Here is a 21014-nt window from a genome sequence, read left to right on the forward strand (position 1 = left end):
CATCTCAGCCCCCCCCCCCTACCCCGATATACTTAATTTTTATTGCATGCTTGATGCACAATGATATTGATATTGTAGGGATATCATATTGATATTATAGAGAAACATATAACCTACATACATAAATGCATAAAGATCTGATTAATGATGAAGTATGTAGGTTATATGCCTTAGAAATGTCTTAATGGATCAAATGATCATTAGAGTTACAATTAGATTCAAATGTCACGCCAAGGTAATTATTAAAACTGCATTCCCGCATGGACATAAACAAATCTCTAAAACTTTATCAAAAATTGTCATTTGCAGTTAATTTTGTACGTATTGATCAACAGTATATAAATAAAGTTGGGGTTTTCTAATGAATGTGAAGGGGAGGAGGGCGGTAAAATAGAAAGTTGTGTAAATTGATTTGCTGATGCTAATGATCGTTGGGTCCAAACTTCAAGTGATCTTTTCTCGGGGGTTTTCTTTTTGCAGGGAGCTAATAAAGATTGGTGATATAAGGTCTCAAATGGTCAAAACATGAAAAACATCTTTTTTGAAAGGCCTCTCAAACAAATTATGTCTTAAAGAAATTATAGATATAGAGGAAGGCAACGTTTGCTTGAATCGAAATACTGTCTTTTTTTATATCTGGCCAGAGCTAGCACTATAAAGAAATTGCAAGCATAGTTCTTTCAAGAAAGAGGCACACGTTTTTGAACAAAATGGATATCCATAGTTAATGAGTTTAGATAATGTATTTTATTGTAGCAATTGGAAGAAATGCAGATTGGATGGCAAGATTGCCCAAAGAACTAGTAAACTTACCTCTAAGAGGCATAGCAATACCTGGCTCACATGATTCAGCAAGCTACTCGTTAAACAGCACCAACGACCTTGCACCAGACATTCCCAAAAAGGTAGGCAGTATCTAAGCAAAGAAGCAGCATTCAAAAAGAGAGATTAACTATACCATGCTATGTTATGCTATTTGAATATTAGTATTGTACCCAATATATATGGCTTTACAACTCAGTGCTCTCCCAAATTGAACCACATGCATTTCCTCGAGCGGATTCTGCATCCAGAACGTTCAACCTTGGTCTAGCCTTTTAACTCGGCGTAGAAAGCAATACGGTGTAGAAATGTGTCGATCGACACCAGTAACGTTCTGTAAACAATAAGCAGAACAGTTTAATGTTAAACGAAAACAAGGATGTCTATAGAACTACAATCCTAAACAAAAGTTGTTAAGAGTTTTCAAGAAAGGTTGATGTTTCTCTTTTCTTTCAAATTAACTTTACTCTCTCACCCCGCTCAATGTCAAATTTATGTTTTTGAAGCAAAAGCGAAGGAACTTTTAACCAACGTTGATTCGGGAAAAGGCGGGAATTCGATTTAACAAGAGCAACATAAAGCAGAAAATTGAAACAATTGCATTTTATCTTGATAATGTTGTGCAGAATTTTTTGTGCAGAAAGACAAAACTATAGCAAAAAGTCTATGATGTAAAGCTTTTTATAATTTTCTGTGTTTTCTGCTTCGACGAAGTTGGGAAGAAAGGTTTTAAGATATATTTTGAGTTTTGAAAGAAACGCTTCTCCCATCAAGCACCATCCCGATTTCGAACAAATGTATTTTAACTTTTAACTTTTATAAAAGGAATTTTCTACTTCAAATTAACTGTGTCTTACCAAAGTAAAAAAAAACATTCCAACTTTGGGATGCGGAGATTGTTAATACAATTAGGCATATTTTTCATACTGATGATTATATTTGTATTGCAGCTTTAAATGCCTTTTAACAATCGCAAGAAATAGTTTCTTACAATCTTGCAATCTGTCATAGTTGCTTGGTTTTTGTCATTTCATCATTTATTGATGATCATAAATTCATGACTTTTCATATTGTGATAAGGCTGTGACAATATTTTCCAGGTTTTGAATGTGATGAATCTGTCAAGAGGATATAAAGGCGCAGAACAATATTTAAGAAGTGAAATTTACCGCTGGTCAATTACCCAAAGACTTGACATAACACAACAGCTTGAACTTGGCATAAGATACTTCGATTTGAGAGTATTTTACAAAGAAGGTGAAGATAGGCTGTGAGTATCCAGTGCAGATTAAATCTGGCCTGTTCCCACTTAATATTGTATCGATTCAAGCATGGATATTCTTCTTAGATGTTTAGGGCTGATTTCTTACGGAACTTCAAAGTAATGTTGTAGCATAAGATTGTCATGCCTGTTTCTCATTTCTCCGCCCAAGAAGCAATTGCTTAGTCACTTTATTCATAAGATTTTGGTACACCTTTGCTTATATAATGAACGGTCTGTCACAAAGTGCTAGATGCCGTAAAGGCCGTAAAGGAGTGAAGAACAAAGTGGCTATCTGTTGCTGCTCCGAGTTTCACACTTAGTTCTATTATCAGCATAGTTGCCATAACACTTCATGATGACATAAATCGATCGGATGATCGCATAAAGCTTGCAAATCGGAGTAGGAACTTAGAATTGTTCATTGCTCGGAGAGGCAACTTATAACCGTTCACTACTCAAAGTAGCATATCTGTTTCTTTTCTTATAGATACACATACCACGGACTTATTGGAGCACCAATTGAAGAAATACTCTTGCAAATGGCTAAATTCCTGGATAATTATCCACGAGAAGTTTTGCTTCTAGACTTTAACCATCTCGAAAAAGAGTACAATTTCTCCCGAAAGGCTAACATAAAGTTAACGAATTTACTAAAGACTACATTTGGGGAAAAGATCTTTACGAACAAGTCAACACAAGCGTCATTATCAACTCTCTGGAGCGATGGCAAGAACATAATTGTATTTTACCGATCTCCTGAAGAGGATTTTTCGGGAATTGTTCCGGAATTCGTAATGACTGAGAAGTCCCTATTATCTCCATTTGATAAAGGAAAATTTTCCAGTCAAAAGTCGTGGCTAGAGTTTATTGAAAATGGGTATGAACATAGGCCAACAAGCAGAACGTTTTACGTCACACAAGGGATAATGCAGCCTAGTATTTTAAGCATAGCAGCTTCGGGCTTATTTGGAGGTGGTTCATTGGAGAAATGGACTTCAGATGATGCTACTAAGAGCTTGGTTAGATGGCTGCGCAGGTGCAGACGTGGTGTTGATGGCATCAACATTGTTATTGCAGATTTTGTTGAAAATCACAATTTTACGGAAACCGTCCTTAGCTTAAACCTTAACAATAGTTCTTCTGACGTTTACAAAAACAGTCTTTTAAAGTATATTACACTTGTAATTTTTTCTGTTTTTATATCTTTAAACTAGGTTACTATTTGATTTTGTTTACTTTTTATTAGAATGAGAAGAATGCCACGAGTTTTGTCGGAATAGAGGTAGAAAATACCTTATCAGTGATACCTTAAAATTTTTTGCAATATTGTTAACAATAGCTAACAATATTAATAATAAGAATACTGTTAACAGTGCTGTCAAAATAGAGATAGGAAAAAACCTTATCAGTGATACCTTAAAATGTTTTGCAACATTGTTAATAATAGCTAACAATATTAATAAAAATATTGCTAACAGTTTCGTCGGAATAGAGGTAGAAAATACTTTATCAGTGATACCTTATAATGTTTCGCATTTTCTTATATCTGCAATAGTTCTTGCAAGAAGTTAAAGGGGAAACGATAGTTAGGCTTTAAGAAGAATGAAAGGGTTGTGGACTTCAATTTACAAATTATCTGCAAGTTTACTAATATGCATTTTCTTTAGATATACTAAAATGTTTGGTCAAATCTTTTCAAACCAGTCTGGATCCTTCAACTGATGAAAAACCTTTTGGCAAAAGAATTCATTTTTGGAGAGCTAAAATGTGAAACAAATCTGGATCTCAAGCCAATACAACAAATGGTTTCGTATGACGAAAAATCACGGCCATTTTACGTTTTACTTGTGATAGTTTACTTTTTTATGTATAACATAACATTGTTAATATAGTGTATATCACTTTTTTGAGTAAAAGGGCAACTTGTAACGTAATATAACCACAATTTGTAACGCAAGAATATGTGCTGGTACTTTTATCTTGAATTAACAGTGGCGAGTAAGAATTGCCAAGTGCAAGACTTTTTTTACATGACATTCTACCTTCGATAACTATACAATATGTAAAGTGCATACAATAGCCGTTTTAACATTTTCTTGTAGCTGCGTATGCTGATACTAATGTGCATATTTCATGTCGGTTACATAGTTAACTGAACACAAACGGCATCTGTTTTATATTGCACTTTGGAAAGTTAAATATCGTTTATTCAAACTATTTTTCAATTTGTCGTTTGTTTATTTTAACAACCATGGATGCATATGATTACTTGTAACTTAAGAGTGTTCTGAAACTTTCTAATTCAGAATTTTGCAAGCTTATTAGAGTGTAGTCGCAATTTTTGTAGAAGAGATGTGTTATTAGTTTGATTTATAGTTGTCTCCTTTAAAGTTGAAGTCTATGCTGCAGATAGAAGAACAGGTTGATAAAATTTAGATTCAGCACTGATTAAGAGTTAAAGGAAACAAATGAAATGATACTTTATCAAATTATGATGCTTAATTTTCATGATATTGAATTCAAAAATGCTCTTGGATGTGTTACTTGGATGTGTTACTTTTTGTCCCTTGTTTTTATCGGAATTGCTGCCATATCAAAGAAAGAAGTTATGTTACGTTACAATGTAATTAAAGAATTGATATTTTTCCATAATAGGGTGGTGAAGTTATTGGTATGGTTACTAGCGACCAGGTCATCCAGGTTCAGTTAGCAAATACTGAGACCAAAAAGCGTTTTTAGCTCTTCTTTTTTCTTAGTTTAAAATGCAACTCTAATAGATCATTCTTGGTATTGTGCAAATAGTCATCACTCTGGGTACTAGAGCCACATAAATTCGAGAGCGGAAATAGAAGATAGGTGTGGAGAAGCGAAGGAGCATCACGCGTAAACTAGTCATTTGTCCGACATTCACTTCCGCTCTACACAATTCTTTTAAATTTTTTGTTCATTTATAGATCCGCTTGATTGAGCAAACTGTAAATTAGTCTGTTAATAAACGATTAAGGACACTTGCATCAGTGTGAAAAATAACCTTTGTCAGGAAGGCAAAAGGAAATGCTTGATAAAAAAGAGTTATTTTCTCGACTTTCCTGAAAATGGTGTCTTTTCCAAAGTCAGTTTTGGCATCCTCTACGATGCATGTGAAATTCTACAACGCTCCCAAGTTGGTCCTAGACCTTCATTCAACCCATTATGCTCCAGTAGCTTATAGCTATTGTAGCTTATAGCAATTTCGCTTGGAAAATCACTAATCTGCAACTTTCAACACATTTTGCTCCCACATTCCCACACAAAACTACAATCCCGAGGCTACCGTAATCATGCCAGGCATTTGACTTTTTGACAATGCTAAGCAGTACATATTATTTGTTGTGCCGTGACTGTGAGCTGTCAGTTGTGAGTGCACATCCAAAAATTAGTCCGGAACGTGTTCTTAAACTAAATATACTCTGCATAGTTTGAAAAATGTTGCTATTGTTAACAAGACAGCACTGCACTGGAACTTTCTATAGACGGAGCGAGAGGTTCATCCACCATTATTCAAGGTGACCTTGAATTATAAAATGAAAACATTCGATGAGACTTAAAATATCATAACACAGAATCTTGTCGCTGAGTACATAAGGAAGTACTAATGATGGTAGCTGAGACTGTTATGCAAAATAACCAGTTTAACGACATCAATTTCATGATATCAGATCTTACTAAATCATTTCAGGTAGCAACTGATAGAAAATATTTACTGATGGAAAATATTGTGGCAACTGATGAAAAATAATTATTAATGTCTTTGTTTGGTTATGCCTTGGTTGAACCCATAAATATCAAAAATATATTCTTATAACGGTACCGAAAATTTTCCTACCAATCGAAGTTCTAATTTGTGAACGAGGCTTGTGGATGCGTGGATAGGCCTGCGCGGAGATGCCCATTTCATTCCCTTGCTTTGAAGTAGGCCATATTTATTCCAATTTACGAGGATTGCAAAAACAACGCTCAGTTTATAACAGTTATTTCCGCAAAGTATTCATATCAATTACTCTTACTCCGTGTAAGTATTTTATTCATCTATTTTAGACCTCTTTTGTAATGTCCGATTACATATAATTTGATGAAATCAGGGGTAAATTTTTCGGACTACTAATTCCTTATAAATTTTGCTACTTATTTTGCCTGAAATTGTATTAGTAGAATTGCAAACAGTTGTATGGCATGATCTGAATAGGCAAATTTTAAGAAAACTTTAAAAAGATAATAAAAAGATATTTCATACTTGGAAACTTGGCTAGATTCTCTGTTGATTCATATATCTTGTTTATAATTAGAGGTGCTATGCTTCGACAAGTGAGCCAAAACATCGAGATTTTTTGTACACCACCAAATGTTCACGTTAATTAGACATTTGATAAATAGAGTCATGTCGCCCCTTATGGAACGATTTCAGTAAAAATTGTTGTCCTCAGCCTTTTCTTTGGGGCTATTGCAGTTTCGCACCTCTCAGCGTGTGGTTCCATGCATAAGGATAGGGTTTGGGTAAGGATCAATGTCCAAGAGGTGCGAAACTGCATTAGCGCCTTTTCTTTTTGGTACTTCCTAATAAAATCAACGTACTACAAACATATTCTTTGTTGTATAATCTACATGCTTGAGTAAAGACAGTCTTATAAGGTTTTCTACACGAGAAACATTGCTACAGGCCAATTTTCTTCATGAAAAACTCAGGCCATTGCCCCTTATAGAACAACTCAAATTTAGGCATGCAGAAAAGCACACAGTGGAGAAACGTGATGTGCTATCTAAAATCATTGTAATTGGCATGCATTCTGGGGGTATTGCTGAGTTATTTTGGTATTTAGCAAAATTGTTAACACTTTTCCCACAGATAAACATTGAAAGAATTCTTTTAGGATTTGAGAATAGCCCCAATTAATTTAATCTCCCTGTTGAATCATATCAACGAACCATAACTTGTAATGAAAATTTTCATAGGAATGTTTTCTTTACATTCGTATAACAGCTTTACATTCGTATAACATTCGTATTTTTTGGAAAATTTGACATTGAAGTGATGCCATCACAGGTTTTGACAGCCATTCTCGAATTTATCACATTCTCGACAGACATTTTATCAAGTTCTATCAAGGAATACCAACAAATTCTGAGTGCAACAATTGTCTTTTTTCCATTTCACCAAATGAGAAAAGACTTGTCTGGGCACTGGAGCATTATTGCTTTGTGCCCTGAGAAAAGGCTGATGGAATGTTGTTATTCAGCAGCCTTCCTTGGTGAGAAAAATGCAATGGCGTTGGTGAGGCAACCCCTGCGAAAAAACCATTGCTCAACCATGGTTGACAATGGTGACACCATGGTTACACCATGGTTTTCAACCATTTCCCACCATGGTTGAGCAACGAAATGACCATGGTTAACCATGGTAGAACCACGAATTTCCAATGGGACCCATTGCTCAACCATTGCTCAACCATGTCTAAAATTTCAAAATTTTTACTTTTTCATAAATTTGCTTGAGCAATATTGAAAGCTGAAATGTTCAGGATTATTTTAAACAATTTTGAAATTTTCAGTTCTTTTTATGATTTCAGTTTAAACCATGGTCAGACCATAGTCAATACATGGTTACCTGTTCATGGTTGAACCATGGCCAAACCATGCTCAACAAATGTGTTTCAACCATGTTTTTCCATGGTTAGACCATGTCATCTAATCATTTTACCAATTTAGGTCAAATCAGGGTTCAACCATATAAACATTTGAATTTTTGAAAATACAAATTTGAATTTTTACAGGAATTGCATAATGCTTGTAAACTTGGTTTGAAACATGGTTCAAACATGGTTCAACCATGTCACTTGACCATGATCGAACCATGATTCAACCATGTTTCTTGGCCTTGATCAAACCATGATTCAACCATGTCTCTTGACCATGATCAAACCACGGTTCAAACATATCAACCAACCATGATCAAGCCATGGTTCACTTTTGCTTTTTTTCTTCTTTAAGATTCCTCTTGCTTCTGCACTTCATGAACTCCTGCTGTAAGCATTCTCAAAGAGAATCTCTCTTTGAGCTCATCAAAGTTCTGACACAGTAAATTTTAATGCAAAGCTTTGCTTTTCACAAGAAAGCTCACTTTGCTTGATATCATATTTTTATTTGTTGCTGATTAGAGCACTTCAAGGTTCCTGATCAATTTTTAAAAAAGGTATCTTATCTAGGATGAAAAGTGTGCGTAAAGTTTGGCAAAGTTCAGGCTTAACATGCAGTTCTTGAACTTGTTTTCATGAGACTGTATGCAAATACTAGCCTCTCACAATCTATAGAATGGGGCTTCCAGGCAGGGCCGGTTCCATGGGGGTGTGGGGGGGGGGGGTGTAACACAAGAATAGGCATTTGTGTTTTAGTCGGTAAAATTCGGGATTTTAGTCAGTAAAATTGGGATCTTGACAGGTAGATAAACTTGTTTGTAGAAAATTGTACTTCATGTAATTTTTAAAAACATTCAAAGATATTAAAAAGTGCTGGAGTTCAGTTTTTCCGTTGATCCAGAAGAGAATTTTCAGGAACATCACAGAAGAAGATTAATCCCAAGATATTTGACAAAACCAGAGACAATTTTAGTCTGGCAGATGCATTTCTAGCCATCCTAGAAGGCTTAATTTCAAAAAATTTCTTTCGCTTCGGACCCAACCATGGCGGGTCCTACTATGTCACTGAACTTGATTCTTAACCCCACAGGCTCAGTTTTGTGGCCCCATCTCTCAAACTGCGAAGCACAATGCACCAGTCGCATTAACGGAGTGTAATAATGCCAAAATGTATACGGTAGATAAACACTTGCACCCTCCCAAAAAAATTTCCTGAAGCCAGGCCTGCTTCCAGGGTATCATAATCGTGCATTGAAGTGCATAAAGCTCGCAAGTCACTTCCGGATACAATCTTTCATATTGTTTCTGCTTGTGTTCTAATTTTTACAGAGAATTGAAGTATGAACTTGTAAGGGGTTTCACAACAATAATCTTTCCAGGTGAAACTTTACCCCCTTAGCTATCAATCACGGTCAAATTCCTAATGAAATTTTTCTAATGTCATAATAAAATCAATGTCGTGACCAAAAACATTATGAAAATTTTCAAGTAGACTAAAATTTTTGCTCTTAATGCGAATCTGGAATAAAAGATTTTGTACAAAAGCATTTAAAGAATTTTATCAAAAAAAGTTTAAGTTGAATTGGTGTATACCCTGATAGTAGAAGGGGCGTGGTCATTAAAAATTTAGAAAGACAACGCCCATAAAGTCGAATTTTCTAAATTTTCAAAATTCTTTAAATAAATTCTGGTGCGAGGAGAGTTTAAACTGAAGCCGTTCGTTGCGAAAAGTCGGGTTTATCCGTACTCGTAATGAACGGGAAGTCTTTCCTTATCAAAAGTTGTACGGCACCGTGTAAACGCGATCTATCCGTATATATCTTTTTATCGGGATCAAACGTTATCCATCATCAAATTGCTCCACAAAAACGTTCTTATTTCGAAATCTTGTATCACTCGCAACAATACTTTCGGTCAGAAAAAGGGTCCCAAGTCCTCTAGATCTGTCCGGGCCTAACATTAAATACACTATGTTACCTAGCAGTTCTTTACGATGAAGCTTTCAACATAATCAACAAACTTCCCAATTGCACAAACCTTTTAAGAAATTATCTTGTTTTTGCTGCGTACATGAATCGCAAAGGTGAACACACTGATAGATGATCGAACTGCAATCCAAACAGCCATCTTGTGTTTGAAAAAGCGCGCTCAAAAATGGCAGTTGCTTGTTGGTTGAGCCATGGTTTAGCGATGGTCAAACCATGATTGCATGCATAGGAAAATTTAAATCCAAAGGAAATAAATGTTTTCTTATTTGAAAGCAAGGAAATATGTCTACAAAACAAAGCTAATCTTGGAATACCCAACTTAACAGGCACCGCGTAGCAGGGGGGGGCCAGGGGGGCAGGGGAGCTGCTAAAAATGTCAAATATTAAGTAATAAACTACCAGGAAAGCCTCTTTTTAAAAGGTTTTAGCCCCCACTTCTTTAAAACCCCCACCGTCTCAAAGCTCCCTGGTCCCTGCTTAATAATGAAACATATAACCATGCAAAAAATTACTTATAGGCAAAAGTTTCTTAGTAGGAAAGGAAGAAAATACAAGGATTTTAAACAGTGGAGATTTCTTGTAGGGACATAGGGGGTGGAGCCCATCTTTCTTGTTATAAATTTTCTTGACTTTGAAGGGGGCAGGGGGCTTGATCTTGCTTTTGAATTTAATCTAAAAATTCTTTGCCATTTTAAGAAATGTCAATTAATAAATTGACCATGGTTCAGCAATGGGTCAGCAATGGTCAGGCCAAATTTTCATAAAACATCTCAAATTCAAAGAAAATAATTTTTCTATGGCTTAAAAACAAGGAAATATGTCCACAAAACAAATATAGTAGAAATCAAACTATTTAATTTAAAAATTCTTTGCCATTTTAAGAAATGTCAATTAATAAATTGACCATGGTTCAGCAATGGGTCAGCAATGGTCAGGCCAAATTTTCATAAAACATCTCAAATTCAAAGAAAATAATTTTTCTATGGCTTAAAAACAAGTAAATATGTCCACAAAACAAATATAGTAGAAATCAAACTATTTAATTTAAAAATTCTTTGCCATTTTAAGAAATGTCAATTAATAAATGGACCATGGTTCAGCAATGGGTCAGCAATGGTCAGGCCAAATTTTCATAAAACATCTCAAATTCAAAGAAAATAATTTTTCTATGGCTTAAAAACAAGAAAATATGTCCACAAAACAAATATAGTAGAAATCAAACTATTTAATTTAAAAATTCTTTGCCATTTTAAGAAATGTCAATTAAAAAATGGACCATGGTTCAGCAATGGGTCAGCAATGGTCAGGCCAAATTTTCATAAAACATCTCAAATTCAAAGAAAATAATTTTTCTATGGCTTAAAAACAAGGAAATGTGTTCACAAAACAAAACTAGTGGATATCAAGCTGTTTAATTTAGAAGTTCTTTGCCATTTTATGAATATCAGTTGATAAATGGACCATGGTTTAGCAATGGTTAGACCATGTTTATGTAAAACTCTTGCCATTCAGAATAAATGAAGGAAATTAATAGTGAGACAAGGAAAATATAATCTTTCAATTTGAAGGTATCAGAAACCAAGCACATAAACCCCCCCTATTGACTGAGTTGTGTCTTGAGACATGGACCATGGTCTTGACATGGTCAGACATGGTTACATGGAAAATGATAAAAAATACAGAAAACTGTTAATTCTTCTTATATTTCTATTGAGGATAACTTTTTAGACAGTTGAGGATTCATATTTTCCAAGAACCAACCAATTAAAATCATTGCAGGCAAAATCTTCTTTCATTGCTCAACCATGGTCACTAACCATGGTCAGCACTTGTCAGGATCATGGCTCAACCATGGTATGACCATTGCAAACTATGGTTGGGCCATGAACCATGGTTGGGTTTTCGCAAGGGAAGGCCTTCCTTAAAAAAAATTTCAACTCACAATTATATTCCGTTGCAAAGCAAGATCCAGAGATACCTAATTGGATTTATCTATCATTAGCCAAGTATGGACTCAAGCAAAGTCTACACACACAGCTGTGGGGTATTAAATATATAAATGCTTATTGTCTGGTCTCTTTGATGGATTTGGAGATTTCCCAAACTGACCTTATACTGATAAGATACTGGATAGGGAAAGGTTGCATTGATGGCTCAAATTATGTAGGTAGAAGAAGGTCCACAATGCTATTTTTGGAGTGGAATAAAAATCAGAGGAGCGAAAGATTTCAAAGCACAATTATCATGCAAATCGAAACTGTAAACCTTTTGCTACATCAAAATAAATTATGGACTCTTTCAATCCCTACAAAAGCAATACTAATCACCAAACCATATCAGATGATGCAGAAAGTGATTACAGTCCTAGGGAAGATTCTAGTTTGATAACTGGTAGTAATACCTAGATGATGACACAAATGATGCTAAAGATAACAAAAATTCCACGATGCTTTTCAAAGCTAAGCAAAATCAGAATTGGAACCATTTTTGACGCTTCAAACAAGGATATTGAACCCAAAGCAAACATAATGAAAAGCATATTGGAGTGCCTATGGCCCTTAGTAACCATGAGTATCAAGCATTTGCTAAATATGAGTTACTTGTAACCATGAGTATCAAGCATTTTGCTAAACTATTTTACAAAGCATTTGAAAAGTCAATTTGGCCCGACATATCTGGTTGAACTGCTTTACTCACCAAGATGATAAGGATGGACAATGGCTCTGTAACAAGCCTCCATATGAATTTAAGTAGAAAGATTGCTAGACCATACTTGCACAAATCTAACAGATCTGTTCTTGTTTCCAGAACAACTTACTCTATTTGTAATAAAAGAATATAATCTGGCTTTTAAAGAAGCGACTGCAAAACTTTACTCTGGGTAACAGCCTAGAAATATGGTGTTCTTTATGGAATTAAACACTGACAGAACCTAGTGGCTTTGCTTTCCCCTTTCCTCGAATCCTTGACAGTACTTTTAATGGTCATAGGTACAGTGACATATTTGTAAAATATTGTATAGTAGAATGAAAGAAGATAGTAGTTTAGAAATGAAATGTATGTAATTAGTTTATATTTATATAATGTTTAAATTGTGTTAACACTACACAGCTTTATACCTCTCTGATGAAGCCACTGATCTAAAAAATACCAACAACCTATTGTTCTCTTACATCAGCACGAGGAAGTGATCAAGTCTCTCCATGTCGGTACTTCTTGTGCCTAAAGCTTAGGGCTGCCATGGGTAAAAACAGTACACACAAAAATTCTGTCCTTTGGTCAGTGATGGCAAGAAATGTCAAAACAAAAGATGTTCTAGGGATTTTAAGAGGTGTTGATAGATTATATAAAATTGATAGAGCATATAAGAAGCGGGCCTGGTTGTTTGTATTTTTGCAGCTGAGCTGTGAACCATCTGCCTTGATTTTTCATCTACTTTAAAGGTTTAGAAGACAAGAAAAATGTCAGAAATAAATGCAGTATTGTTTAAAATAATTAATATTCAAGTCTGATAGAGTGTAAGCCACTTTATTACCAACCTCGTAGTATGTCAAAAGACTGTTGCAATATTTTGAGTTCCAAGTATTAATGTCACGGTCATTGGACTTAAGAGATGTTTTAGATTCCTCTTCCTTCGAGGCATATCGTATATTTTATTGAATGACCCTTCATTAACTTAATATTTATTGAATATTGAATTCAATTTATTGAATATTCTTTAACTAATTAAGTCCCTTAAAACTTATAACAAGCCACAATAGCATTTTTAGCTTCTTTGAAAAGCACTGTCTTTTGTTGTCTGTAAGGAAAAGCCCTGTTCATTGTGATCCAAGAAGAACTAATGTTTCCTTTTAGCAAAAAACCTTTTGTAGTTACTCAATCTGGATTCAGAAAGTTTAACAGTGAATTTATCCAAAATAATATTACATAATACTTTCCACACTATAGTTTCTATCGTCACCTTAGTACTGTAAGTCATAATTAGCATTGTATGGTTTTTTATCGTGTTTTTCAGGATAAAATTTTTATAAACAAATTTTTTCAATTTTTTGCGATGAACTTCTTTGCATTTGCAATAACATTTGCATCCATCAATTTTTCCTTTGTTCACAGGCTTTTTTTTCTATGCTCATCTTTCCCAGCGTTTATCTTAAAGTCATCCAGCTCAACGACGTTGTTAGCAATAATCCCCTTCAAATGCACAAGATGCAGGCTTTGTCACCTTTACAATAGCAATGTAATTGTCCATTTTGATTCTTAGATCCGTAGCAGCCATGTAGAATCCTTGCAGAGACATCGCGGGGAAAGGGCGCCCTATTCAAATCGTAACGATACTTATCACGCTTATGACCTTAAGAAAATAAAGGCTTTTTATTTCTTAAGAAGATTGTTATGGTTGCGTTTTCATTTAGATTTTAAGAAACATAAGCGACACAGGCTTAGAAATTATGTTTCTTATGATTCATACGACCCTTATGACTCTAATGAAAACCAGGCTTAAATGTACACCAACGTTAAGGTACTTTAAGGCTTTACATGCCATGCTAATATTAATAACTGATTGGCTTCTTTAGCAAATCAGCAATAAAAAATCAGCAATCAACTTTGCAAATGTTTCATTAGTTACATATGGAATTGCTGATTAGTTTTATACCATATCATGAATCTTTTTGCATCAAGAATTTTAGCTAAATGCTTTTTTTGACCAATCATGCAATTTTTTCAAGTATGGCAGCTGAGAATCAAGCACGTTCATCTAGTTCTGATAATAAAACAACAGACTCAAGTCATGCTAAAAGCGAATCTTCAGAAAATGGTAGTGGAAGAGGCAGGTCACCTCACAGAAGCAGAAGCAAGGATAAATCAAGATCTACTTCTCCATCTAACAAATCTGATAGAAGCTCCCGTTCTGCAGCTGCAAGTCGAGACACAAACAGTACTGATCCAGAATCTGTCAGGTGCAGAGTTTTCATTGGCAACCTCAATACTGACAATGTTGACCAAGATGATCTTGTGAAGCATTTTTCTCAGTTTGGCAAAGTGGTCGGCTGCTCGTTACACGTGAATTTTGGATTTATTCAGTATGCAAATAAAGAAGACGCTGATAAAGCAGTCACAGAATCCCACGGGAAAACTATTTTCGGAAAACGTGTTGGTGAGTTTAATTCTTTGCCTTGATCTGTCAAAAGCTTGCCGTGAACATTTTTATTCATCAGTGTTTACACCAAAGTTTTTTCTGCTTTTAGCAAGAAATTTTGATCTTCCCTTTTCCAGCATTATGAATAACCTAGTTTTCAAACAGGCTCATAAATATTTTGTGTGGTCATATAAAAGAGCAAAGTTTTGAGTATGTGATCCAAGAAATATCTTCTCTTTGTAATTGTGTGATATGCGCCCTCTAGATGCTAACATTGCTAGTGAAAGAAGAAAGCCACAAGGTAAAGACAGGAAGGGTGCAAAAGGGAGGCCTGATGATCACCCAGGGCGTTCTTCTAGGCGAAGGAGCAGGTCAAGGTCGAGCGAAAGATTCAGATCAAGGTCACCTATGTCAAGATATGACGAGCTTTACAGAAGAGATGATCCTCTAGCAAGGTTAGTTTTTCAGCCTTCTCAAACTTGTTTCACTTCGATTTCTGGTTATTTTCATTTTCAGCTTATCCAATACCCTACTTATTCTTGTGTGGTTGAAATGGATATTTTTGTATTTTTATATACTTTTGTGTATCAACATCATGGTGCATATTGAAGTTTTAGTCCTTGATATCATCGGTATAATAATACACATGTTTTTATGGTTTATTTTCATTTTGAGCTCAAAAGTTGCAAACACGTATGTACATACAGTTGTACGTAGGTCATTTTGCGACCATATTTTAACTCAAATACCTTTGAACGAAAAATAGATTATTATTTTTGTCATTAGCGTTTTCATATAATTGACAGAAGTGACAGGCTGCATTCCAGAGATCATTATGATGCCAGAAGGGTTGATGATTTTTATGACAGCCGAGATCCCTATGCACGACCACCAGAGGCCTATGGAAGATTCCCGCACCATGCTCCGCCACCTAAGACTGCAGATTGTGAGATTATTGCGACGTCAGGTGATTTAAAGTGAGTAGCCTCTTTTTCTTTCACACATATCTATACCTGCACCATAATCTTAAGACAAGGCAGTATAAGTTTTTTGGTTAATAGGAAGGTTTTAATAACTGTATAAAATGTCTTTCGCAAAGTTTTAATTATACAGATATTGGCAAACTAGAAACTGGAATGTCCAGACACCTTTCCTTATTTGCTGCTTTCATCTTAGATGTCAAAAATTACCATAACTTGAAAAAGTTTCATCGATATCTCGTAATTAAAGCATTGCAAACAGTGTATTCCTCAGTTGTGACATATGTTCTCCAGCTTTTCATTTGATTTTGAATGGATTCTTGTTTTGCTTACGGGGTACTGAATGACAAACTATTTTACCTTCGCATTTTAGATTCTTCATGATATCAATCATTGTTTTTGCTGTTTTAACATATTTTTTGGTCTTTAACGCTTCCAGGAATTATGCAGACACTATCCAATCTCGTCTAACTGCAATTGGAATATCTGCCAGCGTCATGTTTCCTCCTGCAGATGTCTCCGTTTTGGAGATCATCGACCGCATTTCAAGAAGTGGAACATTGTATGCAGTCGTCATTACCAGTCAAAATATGTACCATAAATCTTGTACCCTCAATATACTATATGGTGCACCACAAGGTATCTTTATTCACCATTTGGAAGTTGACAGCCCCTGTGATTTTGTGAAAGGCCTGATTTAGGTGCTATGAATCGCTTTTCGTTTCCATCAAGCGTGGAGAGATTTTGCCACGATTTTTCTTTCTTTGGCTTTTTGGTGCCATGCATTTTTCAGCAGTTTTGCTTGAAAGAACGGTTTTTTTCTTTTTGCCAATTTCTTTTAACGCCCTTTGCTATGAATTTTCCGTAAGCTTTTTGGAGTTTTTCGGTAGAATCACTCTTTTTCGACATTTTACAACAAAATTTCTTTTTTCGTCCGAATTTTAACTTTTTGAGATTTTGTACGATTTTTTAAAATTTTTGAATTTCTCACAAGCCTAACAACTTTTTCGAGATGTTACGGCAGAATTCCAGTTTTTCGTCGGTACCCTGCCTTTTTCGACATTTTGTACGATTTTTGACAATCTTTTAATCTCTAGCAAGCAACACAAATTTTTCGCGATGTTGCGAAAGAATTTTTACCTTACCTTTTTCAACATTTTGTACGATTTTTGAACATTTTCGAATTTTTCGCAAGCATCACCAATTTTTCGAGGCGTTACGACAGAATTCCATTTTTTCGTCCGCATTTTACCTTTTCAACATTTTGTTTCAACATTTTACACGATTTTTTAAAATTTTTGAATTTCTCGCAAGTGCGGATTACGAGACACTTTTATTGCCAGTAAAAGAAAATGGATTTCGGTTAGATATTTCTCTGAATGATCGTGATGTGAATTTGCTAAGAAAATTTTTGGCTGGTTCATTTTTATTTCGTGTGTACACTGCTTTCACTAAATCAGAACTTTTTCCATTTCTTCAGAACATAGAAATATGCCTCTCGACGACGCGTTGTCTTTTGTTGCAAGAAATTTTAATCAGTATATGGGCGACTGGAAAGATCGGCGACCAGGTTCTTCTTGGCAACCTCCTGCACCGTTTCCTAGTCGAAACGAGGCTACGGATAAAACAATTTTGACCCAGGATTCCTATATTCATGGCCTTTTGAACATGGCCGTTGTTGGAACTCACTTGAAAATTGTCGAGATTAATCATTTAATTGAAGCCTTAATCAGATATAAGAATGAACTTGACAGCGCTGATGGTAAGTTTTTGTTTGTCTTTACCCTTTTTATATCTTGATTCAAGCGAAGATTTACTACCGGACAACGCGGGCTGCGGACAAAGGATGGCTTTTGCCTATCGTGTAAGCATGATGTTACAAAAAAGCCGGTGTTTGGTGAAGATTTTAGAATGTCTTTATCTTTTTTATTTAGTAGAATATCTTAGAAAGCATAAAGAATATACCTGGCAAAGTAGTTTAAAAAAATGTCTTTCTTTTTTTACGCTACAACTACGTCAGTGCTGATCTTGACCAATCAGCACATTGATTCCAAAATAAATGCATTTCGTTTGAATGTGTAGTCCATTCTGGTGTCTTTATCGTTTTTTTGCATCTTGGAATTTCTAAAAAGAAATCTGAGCTTCGTTGATTTTTCCACTCCGATTCATTTGATGTATATTTCTCTCGGCTTATGTACGACTACCCTACCTCATCAATTTTAACTTCTTAAATTTGCTGTTTGTCACTGACTTGACCTGAAATGGTGCGTGTTGCCAGTACCCAACTTCCCATGTAAAAGCCTCTCTCCTTTCCCTATGCCGTGACTGCAACAGGAAAACGGCTAGCATGCAGCAGGTTCTATACGAAGATTGGAATTATTTAAACCCATTCGATCTGTGTTCATGCTGTGTGAACGATGCACTAAGACGAATGCTTCACCATCGGTTATGACGCTATGGAAGCCCGGCCTAGCGATACGCTATAGGGATTAAGAATCCATCCCCACAATATTTCTGTTTTATTTCTTGTTGTTGAATCATATTTTTGACTTGGCTCTTCATAGTTGCTCATTTTTCTGATACCATCAATCCACCAGGCAAACACTCTATGTCTAGTGTAGAAGACCGAGCTCCGGCACCTCATTCTACGCTACCACTCAACAGCTCAGAGCCTCCAAAAGATGTGCCTGCAAAGAAAGAACGCGGTCCCGTGCCAGATCAAGGTTATTTCAATCCTTCCAAACCAGAACCCTATAGTTATGGTGTACCATCTTCTGCTGAAACCTCCGGCTACCAAGGATATTCAAGTTTTAGATCATCTGCGAGTAATGTTGAATACAGAGAAGAGGCTAGTTACAGTTCGTCCGCAACTGGACAGCAAAGCGCACCTGCGTATGCGGGGTCAGATTACCCCAAGCAGTCATCACAGCCTATGTCAGCTTATCCTAACTATTACAGCAGAGCAGAAGGAAGGTAGAACGCGAACGTTTTTTTTTGAAAATGCAAGACACTATGATGATGCATGGATAGATCAAGACAAAAAGAGTGGATAATATATGGCTAGATATTAATAACGAACATTAAAGGGCTGATCTAGGCCTAATATTTATCCGAATTGTTTTGTATGCATTTGCTTCTGTAAATTGAGCAGGGTGTTTGAATTTTTCTCTCCCCATTTAAAAACAGCATTATCTGCTGCACCCATTTTGTATTTTTTAGCCCGCTCTCCTTATGTATGCACTTTCAAAATGGTGACTTGTATTTAAGGCATCATGGTACCTTTTACTTGCTAACTTTTGGTGTGTAATTTCATCACATCGAGCCGATATAATGCTTACGGCAGGTCAAGTGAACCTACATGTGATCGTTTTTTATTTACTGTTGCCCAAGGCTCTACTCGCGATTACGTTTGCTCATCGTAGCAGGTGCATAGGCTTTTGTCTTCTAAGACAAGTTTTAACTGCGCGATTTTCAAGATTAACGCGAGTTTTGCGAACGCCGCAACTAAAGGCTCGAAGCAATTTACGCTGCGCGAACAAAGCGATTAACGCGAACAAAATCTTATTTCTCTTATGAACATGACGCAATTGTCGGATTAACCAATAACTTTTCCGTTTCCACTTCAAAAGTTTCTATTAAGTAAACATTTCAGAATTTTGTAAAGATATTGCAAAGAAAAACTGACGAACCAGATTTAACCGTGTCGTCATGCCGGAATATGCCCGGCGTTGAGTAACAAAAAACTGGCGTAAAAAGCTGCTTTTTCTTGGCGCAATGGCGTAAGCAAACCTTTTACGTTGCGGAAAATTTTTATTAAGATGGCATAACATTTTTATAAACAACTATGGGTTTTGTATTATTTTTAATCCAGATCATTAAAATGCAAAAAGATATGATGCGGTAATTGCAAAGTTCTTAAAGGTATGAATCCTAACTTGTTAAAAATACCATTACCGATAGGCCCTTAAGTCAACTAATAGCATTTTCGGAAGGTTTTGAAAAAAGAAGAAGAATTTCAACTCTCGCCCGTTATTGAAAATAAATTCGCAAATGAGTATGTACATAAAGAAAACGCTCCCCCTCCCCTGCATGCTTATTTTAAACTCATCGAGGACTGAGAAATAGATTCAAAAAGGAATAAATATATTGGTACTATTTTTATGGATTTGAAATTTCTTAATGTGTTGAGTTCTTGTTGATCCGCCTACGCAAACTGGACTTGTCAAAATCAAGTAAACAGAACAGGGACGGATTTCAAGGATGGGGGACGGGGACGGGAAAATGATTGAAATGTCAATTGTAGAAGTTCAGTTTTAAGATAAAAAAGATAAGAAGAAAAGTAAAGTAAACTGAATTTTTGCAATATTTTGTTACTTGTGACTGTCTTGGAGTACCACAAAGTCATCTGCCCTTTTATATTTCGGTAAATGATATTTTCAATATCTTACTAATGGTCACTAAGCAGTTTTGCTGATGCTAATACATCTGTCACAACAACAAATTGCGATGAAAATTAATGCTTGTCAAGGTCAACACCAATAAATTCCTTGAATCGTTTAAATTGAATAAATGACTGCAAATCCCTTCCAAGCTGTTACATTTGGAGATTGGGGTAACAGAGAAATTTGTAATAAACAGTTAGTTCACAATAATAGTAGGTAGCCATGTTCAGGCATCGTGCACCATTCTAAAAGTGGGTGGGCTGAAAAAGGCGTGGCCGAGGATATTTTGAGGTTACGCCCTTTAAAACGCCGGAAAACGCCCCTTAAAAAAATACATGCTTCTTTCCACTAATTTTTTATAAACAGTCTATTTCAGAGAAGATAACAAGTATTATAAAGATAGATTTAACAAGATAAGACACCAAGAAAATGAACAAAAATTGGTTCCTAGTCATAACAAACTGCTACTACTACTTGGGATCCGATAGAGTAAGCTTTCGAAAGTTGTGTTAAAGTAAACTTTCTAAAAAATTCTAACCTATTTTTGCAAAAAAATGGGGGGGGGGGGCTATAGCGCTTGCTAGCCCAATGGCTGCGCGGTGCCTGGCCATGTTACTTTGTGCTGAGATTGATGGAATCTTTAGTTTGACCTTAATATCAATAAAATCTGTAATAAAGCAGCCAAGCAGATAATTTACCTATTATGGTAAAT

The 21014-nt window shown here is 35.6% G+C and overlaps 2 protein-coding genes across 3 annotated transcripts in view; both read left to right on the forward strand.

Annotated features, from left to right (window-relative positions):
* Nucleotides 1–5427, forward strand: part of LOC135690633 (PI-PLC X domain-containing protein 3) — a 10665-nt gene extending 5238 nt beyond the window's left edge. The window contains exons 2-4 of the mRNA XM_065208237.2: nucleotides 757–905; nucleotides 1923–2092; nucleotides 2574–5427. Of these exons, the coding sequence (XP_065064309.2) occupies nucleotides 757–905; nucleotides 1923–2092; nucleotides 2574–3300 (1046 nt within the window). The 3' untranslated portion in view covers nucleotides 3301–5427. The remainder of the gene's footprint in view (nucleotides 1–756; nucleotides 906–1922; nucleotides 2093–2573) is intronic.
* Nucleotides 5428–5980: 553 nt separating this feature from the next.
* Nucleotides 5981–19217, forward strand: LOC135690631 (uncharacterized). Of its 2 annotated transcripts, XM_065208235.2 has the most exons (8): nucleotides 6015–6137; nucleotides 14005–14068; nucleotides 14471–14898; nucleotides 15146–15335; nucleotides 15687–15857; nucleotides 16300–16499; nucleotides 17341–17622; nucleotides 18458–19217. In XM_065208235.2, the coding sequence occupies exons 3-8, from the start codon at nucleotides 14472–14474 to the stop codon at nucleotides 18835–18837; spliced, it is 1650 nt and encodes a 549-aa protein (XP_065064307.2). In that variant the 5' UTR covers nucleotides 6015–6137; nucleotides 14005–14068; nucleotide 14471; the 3' UTR covers nucleotides 18838–19217. The 2 variants fall into 2 exon arrangements, with proteins under 2 accessions (XP_065064306.2, XP_065064307.2); XM_065208234.2 differs by lacking the exon at nucleotides 14005–14068 and having other exon boundaries at nucleotides 5981–6137.
* Nucleotides 19218–21014: the final 1797 nt, after the last annotated feature.

This window comes from Rhopilema esculentum, chromosome 4, assembly GCF_057945365.1.
Source record: "Rhopilema esculentum isolate cy_ngs chromosome 4, ASM5794536v1, whole genome shotgun sequence".
NCBI lineage: Eukaryota > Metazoa > Cnidaria > Scyphozoa > Rhizostomeae > Rhizostomatidae > Rhopilema > Rhopilema esculentum.

Excerpts from the sequence above, each read along its gene's own strand:
- LOC135690631 (XM_065208234.2), top strand. The coding sequence starts at position 14,472 with ATGGCAGCTGAGAATCAAGCACGTTCATCTAGTTCTGATAATAAAACA. Across the intron at positions 15,336-15,686 it reads AGAGATGATCCTCTAGCAAG|AAGTGACAGGCTGCATTCCA; the intron begins GTTAGTTTTTCA and ends TATAATTGACAG. Across the intron at positions 16,500-17,340 it reads ACTATATGGTGCACCACAAG|AACATAGAAATATGCCTCTC; the intron begins GTATCTTTATTC and ends CCATTTCTTCAG.